This window comes from Phaethon lepturus, unplaced genomic scaffold (assembly GCF_000687285.1).
Source record: "Phaethon lepturus isolate BGI_N335 unplaced genomic scaffold, ASM68728v1 scaffold56635, whole genome shotgun sequence".
NCBI classification, from domain to species: Eukaryota; Metazoa; Chordata; class Aves; order Phaethontiformes; family Phaethontidae; genus Phaethon; species Phaethon lepturus.
In genome coordinates, this window is record NW_010542371.1 from 1 (window position 1) to 11,680 (window position 11,680).

At 39.3% G+C, this 11,680-nt stretch overlaps 1 protein-coding gene across 1 annotated transcript in view; it reads right to left on the bottom strand.

Annotated features, from left to right (window-relative positions):
• Positions 1-6,284: 6,284 nt before the first annotated feature.
• The window catches only part of KCNV1 (potassium channel, subfamily V, member 1), a 9,458-nt gene continuing 4,062 nt past the window's right edge, over positions 6,285-11,680 (bottom strand). Inside the window, exon 3 of the mRNA XM_010287985.1 lies at positions 6,285-6,832. Within this exon, the coding sequence (XP_010286287.1) occupies positions 6,321-6,832 (512 nt within the window). The 3' untranslated portion in view covers positions 6,285-6,320. The remainder of the gene's footprint in view (positions 6,833-11,680) is intronic.

Consider the following 11,680-nt stretch of genomic DNA (forward strand, 5'->3'; position numbering starts at 1 on the left):
CTTCCAGCTCAGGGGGCTGAATACCCTGCTTCATACATGCTTCACTCCTTCACACTGTCAATTTGCATACAGGCTTTAGTTTATCCTATACATTTGAATGGAAAGATCTTTAGAAAAGGTGTGTTTTGATTTAGTGCAACACTTGCACAATGGGATCTTGCCTCTTGGGTGTGTTTGCAATACCAATTATATTAACTCTCTAACTCAGAAGATGGATATTTTCTCAGAATGTATTCCTTCTTTATTTGCTACTCAAGTCTGGTTTTCTAGTGATATAAATAGATGTGTTAAATGACAGGTCAGTTTTGACCAACTGTAAGCATATAGCTCCCAGTAATTTGGAAAACTGTGGTTCTGTTGGTTCCTGATCAATGCTGTCCTTGTAGCTGTGAGAGAAACACCACACATTTCTTTTGATTTGGATTTTTTTTCTAATATAGGAAAACAGAACACAAGTTTATGGGGTAGGTTTGTCTACATTTTGACACTGAAAGGCTGTGATTGGCAATTCTTCCATCTGTTGTTCGGCAATTCCTGCCAGAAAAGGAAGATGGGAGGGTTAAATGAGGACTGACAGCAGAAATAACGAATAGCAGGAACTGGAAATAGATTAAATCTATGTTAGTCCTTTAACTTGAAGTTTACTTCTTACAAAAAGGTTTTTTTTTCATGTTGATCTATAGAAGAACAATGCAACTATGAAGCCACATGCTTATGCATAGTACAGGGCAGAGGTGTGTCTGCTGTACAGGGCTGAATGGCTAGGATGAGATATGAATTATTAGCATGTGATCTAATTTGTGGTATGGACCTATGATGCATGTCAGTTAATGAGTTGAAAATAATTTCTTCCTCTGCACTGAACCATGTGTTCTTCATTTCTATGAGAAGATATGAGGAGTAAACCACACAAGGTCGGTCAGAAAAAGTCACTGGTAAATCTCATCTGAAGAATGTCAACATCTTATTTTAAATAAAAATTAATTCATACTTAAATTAATTTTCTCTTTCCTGTTCTACCTTGATTATTTTTCTTCTCATATACTAGGCATTAATAATGGCTTAATCTTTCTGTTTAGGGCTACAGTAGTAATAGATTCTATCACTGCAACATGTAACACTCATTGCAAAAGCTATGGAGGGATCCCGTGGAGCCTGTGACTGGCAGTTTCTGACATGTTCTAAAGGCAGTAACGGTGTTTGCTAGCTTAGGATAAAAGAGCTGTGAGTTTATAAATGTTGCTTCATTAGGCAGCAGTTCTTAAGCAGAGACATGTTCATCTTCAAATATTTTTCCATAATTCAGCGTGGTTGGATTGCATAATGTATTTCATACCTCAGGCTGAGAGTTACAATTCATAAATCTGTAACACAGGGCAAGCTGTAAAGAGTGACGTCATTAGTTATCTTTTAACTATTTTCAAGCCAATTGCCTTTTTTGGTTGTGTTGGAGAAACGTGTTTAGGACAAGACAATTCACTATGCTTGTTTTTTATGGCAATTGCAAGAGGCCATTGTGAATTCTCTTCCAAGTTCTCCTGAGAAACTGGTTCATGCATTAGGTAGTGAAGAGTCATGCGTACTTCAGCCATTTCCCAGGGTCTGTCTCTGCTGCACAGACCTGGAAACAGAACTGCCTTTCTGAGTCAAGCCACTGGAGATGAAATGTGTGTATCATCTTACAGGACTACACAGTAATACTGCATGACTTACAAGCACTTTTAGTTTTATTAAAAGATGTACAAAATTAAGTATAATTAAAGAAAATCTTGCATCTGCAAGAGTCTTTCTTTGCTTGGTAAGATGATTTCATTTTGAGAAGCTGTTACAAAGGCATGTTTCTTTTCACATCATAATAGGCATTTTACATAATTTTAATTAGATGAACACAACTGTAGACATTTTAAAAGACCCAACCTAACTTCAGGTTGTCCTGGATTCCTCACTCTTTGGTATCTTATAATTCATAAAATCATAGAATCATAGAATAGTTTGGGTTGGAAGGGACCTTTAAGGTCATCTAGTCCAACACCTCTGCAATGAACAGGGACATCTTCAACTAGACCAGGTTGCTTAGAGCTGATCCATGAGATTCCATCTCACAGGCAACATCTTGGGGGTCTGAGAAATATTGGGAGCAACTGATGTTTACATCTAGCTGGCGCTAGACCTGCTTTTGTGACATTAGGTGGGATCCCTTCCTTATCCTCATCCCAGCTAGAGAGGTTGCTGATGTCTGCAAAGCAGAAACGTAGCATAAATAAAATAGATAATAGTGCCCCAAATACCTTTAAATAGGCTTTGTTGTTAGTATAGAATTTTTTGTTTCACATGGAACTCCTATAATAGGGCAATCTGCAAGACCCATGTGCACCAAATTTCCCTCCTGTTTTTCTGTGAGAAGGAGTGTGTATGCCCACGTTTTTCAAGCACGCCCGTGAGAGGCACACGTAAAATGGGCTGTGCTTTCTCTCCTGCTGACAGTGCCATCCTCTAGCAGAAGCACCAGTCCTATACACCGGGGTCAGGGTTTTGTCAGAAAAGATTCTATTTCATATTTCAAAAACAGCAAAAAAGTTAACTGTAACGTAATTCTTCAGCTTAGTCTTTAATTAAAATCCATTTTCTGAAGGAATGAATTTAGTTACTGACTGCTCATCAGGTCAGGCTCACTATTTAGACCAAGCTTGGGTGATACTGTAGAAAATGAGAAAACCTTGTCACTCATTATCAAAATAATTATAACAAGATAAGAATACTTTGATATGTCAGAAAATAAAAATAAATGGGCATTACCTTGTAAAAGACCTCATAACTTTCTCCTTTCCTTTTTGCTCCCTTTTGTGCTCAACCATATTTGTCATGTGGCAATCCCACAAGCTCAGAGTTGGCCAGCAAAACTCCTGTCCTGGGGGAAAATTGCTCAACTTACTTAGTTTATATCAAATCAAGATTGAAGTGGTTTATTGACTTACTAACACCACATAATTAAACTGGTCATTGAACTATGCATTCAGGATCAATATCAGTACAACACAACAGGTAGATCATAACATTAGACACTTGTAAAATATCAGCAAACATGTATTTCTAAATACGTTTCTAAAAACTTACCTCCAGAAGTGATAAAACCTCCCACAGCTACTGGCAGGTGCATCTGTCCTAGGCACAGGGGTTCACTGATGTGCTGGTCTCTGCAACCTGGCACACCAATATTTTTCTGTACTATCATCTCCAGTATGCCCCTGTCTTTCTTGTACTGGGGAGCCCAGCACTGGACACAGCACCCAGATGTGTCTCACCAGCTGAGTGGAGGAGCAGGACCACCTCCTTCGACTTGATGGCAATGCTCTGCCTGATGTGCCCCAGGAGGCTGCTGGCTTTCTTCAAAGTGAGAATGACAACGAACAGTTTTAGTGATGTTTAAAAAGTTCTGGTGGGGTTGGCCCACACTGTCCCCAACTAAAATCTGCCCCTAAGCACCTACAAACAAACATAGAAGATTTCTCAGATTGTTAGTCCGCACTGTAGTCTATGCCACTGCATTTTCACTATTATTTCACTAGAGAACCAAGGTTAAGGTGGGCTTGCTGTAAGTGCTGCTGTTACACCCTTTGATACCAGGTTTTGAAAACACTTGGTGTTTTAAGCTAAAATAGTGATTTTTCAGCCAATGTTACTGATGTTCTAACACATGATCCTTTCTGCCAAGTCTGCTGCGGGTAGAACAGACGTGAGGACAAGTGGTAGTTTCTTATCGTCAGTGTGATATTCTAAAGATAGCACAGTAACATCCTTAATTTGGTGCCTTAGTGGTGACTGAGCTATTTTCTGTGGTAGTAAGTACATGGCATAGCTTCATGTTTTAGAGTTGTAATGTCCTGTACTGTTTGTTGCCCAGGACAAATGCTCTGGTCCTTCTGTCTGCAAGAGCTAAAAGCAGAACTGGCTTTCATCTGCACAATGATTTGCTAGTCTCAGCCCATAATGAGATAGATAACCCTGCTGCATAAACAACGTGATTGACAAACACTTCTTGGGAGACTTTAAAACCAAGAGGTCTGAAAATAGAAGCTGAAGCAGCTACTGGATAAAGTCTCAGCCATATTTCCCCATGGGCATTTCTAGAAAACTCTTATCTCCAGAGCTGGTGAAAGGAGTGAATCAACTGATACATCCCAGAACATTTCTCTTGTTCTTTTGAGTCCTTCATAAAAAGCACAGGATGCAATAAAAGCAGCCTTTCCCTAAAGAGAATCAATCAGCTATCTAACTGCATTTCCTTTCTCAGAGATCAGATGCTGTACAAGAAAGCACAAAAGATATTACAAAACAGCCTTCCCACAATGAAAGCTTCTTCCTAATTCTCTATAATTAGAATGACTTTTGAATGAGAAACAGCCTGTGCAATTTGAGCAGCCTGAGAGACTTCCTGCTCCGAGGAGCTATGAGATAATAACCCAGAGTGGGCTGCATCAAACCTTCCCCTGCAGAATTAATTTTGTCTCCTGGACATCAACAGTTCTGTGATGGATTCATAGGCTGTTTGGGCAGAGGGGAACACTACAATGACACACTTCGCTCTCTGTGGAACAGACCACGAGGCTCACCTACGAATTTTCACACCTAGACAATTTCTGGTAGAGCGAGGCACACTCTGTTGGTCTCCAGTGTTTTCCCTTGGCTTCTTTCTGAGCCTGGTGAGAGTTACATGTGCTGCATTGGTCCCAAATCCGAATGCTGACTGATGCCAGCTGACAAATCAGAAGTAGTTTTGTGCTGAAATGCTGCTCAGTTTGCATCAAGGTTGGAGCCTTTGACAGTTTTGCTTGCTGTATTATGCTCACCATCATTTATGGGGAATGGGAGGAAAACACACTGTTGTTTCAAAATGTATTAGTCAATGTTTATTAAAAGCAGGCTATTTCACCTGTTCATATATCCTCAAAGGCAGTTTAAGCCTTCTGTATACATAAATACCTTATAAAATTAAATAATCCACAGCTAATAGATGTTTCTTTTTAGTGAGTATCTTGAATTAACTTTAAATGTAAATAATGATTGTAGTTATGTTCCCCAAAAGAAATGTGAAATGAGAGAGGTTTGTGATTTTTTTTATTTAACTTACTAGCTGAGTTATATGCATACTGTGGCAATGTCATAGTCTTGGACAGTGAAATTATATTAAAGAAAAGCTTTGTTTGCTAAGAATGATATTGGGACACTGGAGAAGTGGTGGGAAACTTTACTGTAAATACCTTCGATTATTCTCATTTTTTATGTTGATTACTGCATTAGACTATGCATCCAGTCCAACAAGTGCTCATTGTTCCTTTGGAAAAAAAGATTTTGATGCAGGATTTTTCTAATAATGAGTCAGTGAATATTATTAATTTTTGAAAAATCTGGCCCACTTGAAATACCTACTGATTTTAATGGGAGACAGAGAAATGAGTAGCTTGTTATCTTTTACCATTTCTGTTTCTTCTGATACCCACCAGTGACTTAACTTGAGCACAGAAACTGCTTAGCTACGCAAATAAGTTATGGGGATCAAAACACACAGAGAAGGCGTAGTTCAAAACAAGTTTGTAAACTACTTCTATGCTGCAAAGGCTGTATTACCTCCTGCAACTTCTAGAGCAATGCAGAAGATGCTCTACATTATGGCACCTATTTCATGACTATTTTATACTTTGCTGCAGGTCTTGCAACTGCTTAATACTTTCTCCTAATAGCCTTTGCTTCTCTTCAAATGAAGAAACTCTCCCCACCAGGGTCTAGTAAGCTCTTTTTCATGCAAATGGAATAGAAGATGGGGATAAGAAAGGGTGTAAAGATGAGGCTCATTATTGGAATGTTGTCATAAATTTATTCAACATTTCACTCCTTCAGACTTCCCTTTTCAGATTTTCTTAATGTCTTTAACTTTTGTTCTTCCAATGCAAATACAAACCTTATAGTTCTTTAAAATTCAAAACACCATGGCAATCTTAGCTAAGACTTTATTACTATACATTAGCAAGGACATAAGACTCATAGACAAGTGTTTACATCACTGTTTTACTTTGATGGACCCATTATCTCCCCTCTCACCCACCATGATCCAGTTCTGGAAGCAGGTATCAGCGCGTCGTGAGAGAAGACTCCATATTATGAGTTCTGCCTTTTGTATACAGTGGTTATCTCAGTCTGCCCAAGTAAGTAAAACTCCAGCTGGGAAGGCAAATACACTACGTGGCAAATAATAAAAAAAGATATATTTAATACTACATTTTTGAAGTAGTTTATTTGCTATACAAGGCTATATAACTTAAAAGTCAAAACCAAAAATCATCTGCTCCACTGCTCCTTGTACTTGCTCTCTCTCTGCTTTTTAACCGTAACATGTCCATGACACTGCGTGCATATATATCTCGCAAATTAACATTGATATTAGAGTCGCTGGATGAGTTCTTCATGAGCTTCTTTAAAGCTTCACGCTGACGAAGAGCAGCTTCTTTTATCTTCAGCGTAAAGTAACAGGCAGAAAAACGGTCGTTTATTATAGCTATTGGCAAAGCCAAAACCAGTATTCCTGATAGTATACACATAAAGGCCACTACCTTACCAATGGTAGTGTCTGGTCTAATGTCACCATAACCAACAGTTGTCATGGAAGTTGTTGCCCACCACCAAGCACCAGGTACGCTTGTGAAGGTTGTGCCTGGCACGCCTTGCTCAACAAAATACTCCACGGTGGAAAATATAGAGATTCCTACGGAGAGGAAAAGCAGCAGAAGGCCTACCTCCTCATAGCACTGTGCGATAGTCATCCCAAGAGACCGCAAGCCTGAAAGACAAGAAATGCTGTCAGTAGACTGATTCATGGAGCTGCTGCCATCATAACTTTGCAAAACATCTCTTACGTGAAAGCTGGCTGCCTTATGTTTTTGACTGCTAGTGAACATGCCTTAAGAAAAAGGGGTGCTGCTCTCAACATTACTGGGAAAACGTGATTTATAGAAATAGATTATAATGTTAGACTGAACCACTGACATCATCTCTGTTTCCTTAATACAGAGTATAGAAATTAATCTCGTTACTTGTCATTTGAACTACGTACACATATAATTTAGAAAAACTAACCAATCTTGATTCAGTAATTGGCTATAGCAGAAGATCTAGCACGATTTTTAAGAAGTTATCTAAATAACCATTAAAAACACACTAAAACCCACTTGTTCCCTACTTTCATTCTGAATGTGCCAAGCTCTTTTTTTTTCAGCCACTGTCGTATTTTTCTCTTGGACCAAGCAATCCTTAGTTACCAAATTTGTGTTCTCAGGTGGACGCTTAGAGCCTAATTCAGTCACTGAGTAACTTTTTCTTTGCTAAGGGCTGTTTTCAATCCTTTTATAGTTCTCATAACCTCTCTTCCACCCCCTTTGCCCCCCAAAAACCTATCAATATTTTTACCTGTAGACATTAAAACAAATAGAGTATTCCAGCAGCAGCTGCATTTGTGCCAAAACTGGAGATAGCAAAGCCTCCCAATGTAAACATGATACTTTCCTGTTAATTCACCAAGGTACTGCATCAGCCCTATTGCGTGTGAGCTGCACAGGGAGTTCGTGTGCAGCTGACCGCTCTCCATAACCTCCACATTCCTTTTAGAAGTGCTGCCTCAAGGCTAGAGTGCCCGACAAAGCAAGCAGGAAAGCAAATAAAATAATAGTGCAATGGATAAATGTTGCACACATAAACAAAGAAGGAAGATAACAGGGTACCAACTCAGCTGAGACACATGGGAGGCTGATATCCTCTTTTGAATCACAAGTGATTTTGGACTGTTTTTAAATACTGTTCTTTAAAAATGTACTATGTTTTCCTTAATAAATGAGAAAAAACACAATGTTTATGAATTTCCCTTCATGGGGTACACTTCTACCTAAACCAGTGTTTGCAAAATAGCTTATTGGAGCTCTGTCTCTGCTTGCAGACTTCATATGCTCATTAAGGTAACAAGCAGTTCAATTTGCTTTTCTTTCCTCAATCTCAAACTACAAGATATGAAAATTTCTCCTTGCTTTTGGCTCTTTCTTTTCCCCTTCAGGTCTAATGGGTTTTAAAGTTTTTGTTTCTGTACAGCAAACAGTGGAAGTACACACTAGAGTTTATAAGGAGTGTTTCTTTTTTCAATGTTTTCTTCTATGAACTCCAGTTAAGGAGTTGCCCGTATCCAGGTTTTATATTACTATAACAATGGTCTGTTGGTTAGAATGTTTATTACAGTGATATAGTTTAAATTTGCAATGCAAGGGGAATATGATATATCAGTGTAATCTTTTCTCTGTTAATATGACTGCCTCCACATTTTGAAAATGCACTAAGATAAGCAGTGTAAAAGCTGTGTGAGACAATTGCAAGGATCCAGATCAAACACTCATCTTCCAAAGTTACCATCATCAGTTGCCCTGTGAACCTCTCTACTGAACAAGGTGGAAGAATAAGTCCTTTCAAGTGACCTAGAAAGAAGGTACTCCAATTTAAAATTACCTCTGTAGCACTTCTTTTCAAAGCATAAATGACTACTGCGAAAACCAGGGTCTGCCCTTTATGATAGATCCTGAGAATAGTGTAGCTAAAAAACACTGCAACCATTGCATAAAATAGGTCAAAATAAGGAAGAACAGGGCAGCAACTGATAACTCTTTGTATCACATTGATGACACCTTCAGTGAAATATTTCTCCTATGGTTAATTATTCTGACTGTTAAGGAGTCTGAATATTTTTTAGTATTCTTAGTTCTGCTATCCTCATCTAAAACAGAGGCACTGAAAAACTGCAGAAGGTGCAGAATAATGTAACAGAAATGATTCAGTCCAGAAAAACAGAGCTCAAAGCTGTCTCCGTTATCAAAAAGAAAAACAGGTATTGAAGAGTTATCTTGGTTATCATAAAGGAAAAGAATAACTAAAGAACCCTTCAATTTGTTAAAGTCAAAGCAAAAACAACAACGCAGAAACTATAAAATAAAAAAACACCCCTCCCCCCCAAATCCAAATTAATTTGGTGAGGATACATAATCACTAGAATGAGTTATCAGTGAAATGATGGTTCTCCATCTCTTCATGTCTTCAGATGAAGCCAGAAGACATTTTTAGATGAATCTATGAATCCGACAACTTACTGGACTCCAGAGTTCATTCCTAAATGGGAATCAGTTGCTGTATTCAAAGGAATAATATATTCTGCTATATTATATTGCAACTTTTAAAAATGTCTCTGAGCCCTAGCACACAGCCAAGCTAGGGCTGTTCCAGCACAGACACCTCAGCAAGTGTCATGACTTCCCATTGCCAGGAGCGGTAACAGCCTGGGTTACTGGTGCTGGAAGGTTCTAAGGTGATGTAACAGAGCTGGTGTGGGGCAGGCCTGGGGCCAGCAGGAGGAAGGGGAGGTCCATGCAGGTCAAGTTCCATCTCTCTATTGCCCAAAGGGACTTGGCCATACAAACTGATATTCAGGAGCTTCAGTTTACACACAGCTTTTAAATCATCCTAAATTTTTGGCACTAAAAGTGCTGAAGTTTTGCTTTTTCACGTATCCAGAAGCATCTCATCCTGACATACGCTATAGCCTTCTCTCAAACGTATGCCTATTGCCATCAGAAGAAAGATGCTCACATCCTACTTCTCCTCAAGGAGTCCATCTGTGAGTGCTTCCCAGAGGAGGACCAGCAAGGCTTCACACAAAATGTGGCCGCAGAAGGAAGCCAACAGCTGAGGAGTATCAGAGAATGTGAAAAAATGCAGATTCAGTTCACCCCTATTCTTGCAGCCACTCAAATACATAATTTTGTTACGTCAGAAGAGTGGTCTCAACTTCTAGCTTTACATTTTCTGGGTAGAGGAACTACTGATTTCTCAGTTTCTCCTTGATGAAATACAGCACTTAGCATAATTATTACACACTCACTCCAGTATTTATAGGCATCATATCCCCCCCATTAGCTGGGTTCAGCTTTCAAAGGGGCAGAAATCATTCTTCCATTTCTTTTTCTGTCCCTTCCCCACAAAAAAGATTAATCTGCCATTTCTTTAAAAATAAAGTGAAAAAAACACAATTGATGTTATGTTTTCCCCCTAACATTTCTGCCCCTGAGAGCACAGCCAGGCTGCTGTTGGGATCCCAGCTTTGCTATGGGTCTGCACAGCGCTACAGAGATGCTCTCCTTGTGATCGTGATCACCCCTACTCGGTGGAAGGAGTTGCTGCCTGCAGCCACAAATCTTCTCATCTCTTCTGGTCTCGCACTCTGCTTGCCACACAAAGCAGGTAAGGGGTGCATGAAGCTTTGTCTGGTCTGAGAGTGCAGGAGTCGGAGAGAAGCTTCGCGGGGAGGTAGATTTAAGCTGCCAAATCCAGGGCAAGAGAGCAGATTTGTTGTGAGTGCCATCCCTAAACACTGAGATTTTTCAGACTGCCTAGGTACGTGCAAGGAGGATGGTCTCTGTATGGTACTTATGGGGTTCATCTTACATTAGCAGGTGCGGTTAAGGATGTGTTTAGAAGCACGTTAACAAAACTTTCTTCTGCTACATACCTCTAGTGGTCAGAAATAGGGCTTCAAATCTCTGAGTCTATGTTTCTATTTTGATTTTTTAGGGCTATGTTCTGTCTTAGTAGCAGCATCTCCTTTGACAGAAGACCAAAACAGTGACTTTCCACATTTAAATTACACAGATGTGATTTAGTGTTCTGGGCCTAAGTGGGCAGCAACCCTGAACTACAAAAGAAGCCAGCACAGCGACAGTAATTCTGCTCTGGATAGTTTAAGTAGATACGTATGTTGCTTCTTGTATTTTGAAACTAGTACTTTGCTTCTAGTAGAAAGCTGATAGCTCACTTCTGGATTAGAAGACTAAATTTGATATAATTAATTAATTTCTACCTAACATGGAATTACTAAACTCTTAATGGCATTCAATATTGTGATATAAACTGTGGTAATATTTTGATGAATTTCAGAATAAATAGACACAAAAGTTTAGACCATCCCTGAAAGTTAATATACCTGAAGTTAACAGCTATTATACAAATGTCTGAAACATCTGTTTTCAATCTGATAGAAAGAGCCGTAGAACTGAGTTTCATAGGTTCATTCTGTAACAGTAAAATGTGATAAACTGGAACTTTATAACTAGACTCAACATACTTTCGGATCATTATTTTGTTATTCAGTGCAGAAGTGCCTTGATGAGTTAAAATATTCTTCTTTTTTCCAAATACAATTTAGAGGAATGCATTCACATTACAGCTACCATCAAAAGTGTGTAGCAGCCTTTCATGCAAAAAAACCCCACCAGACCCTGCACATATTATAATGAAGCAAAACAAACTCATTGACAGACTGAATCATTATAAGCTTCCTTTCAACGGCTTTCTAAGGGGCAGTTATGCATCAGCATAGGCATAATCTAGGGTTGGTGAGTAAGATTAAGATACTTCCAAAATCGCTGTGATTATGCTCAGTAGCATTAAAGCTACTCCCTGTCATCGGCAGGCAGGTTCGCCGCCCTTCAGTGGGAACAAAACCAGACACATTCTGCTGCTGCAAGCACACTGTAATGCCTGCTGGAGCAGGTCCAGGTCACAGGGTAGAGATGGCTCTCCAACAAAGAGAAGCATCAACCCA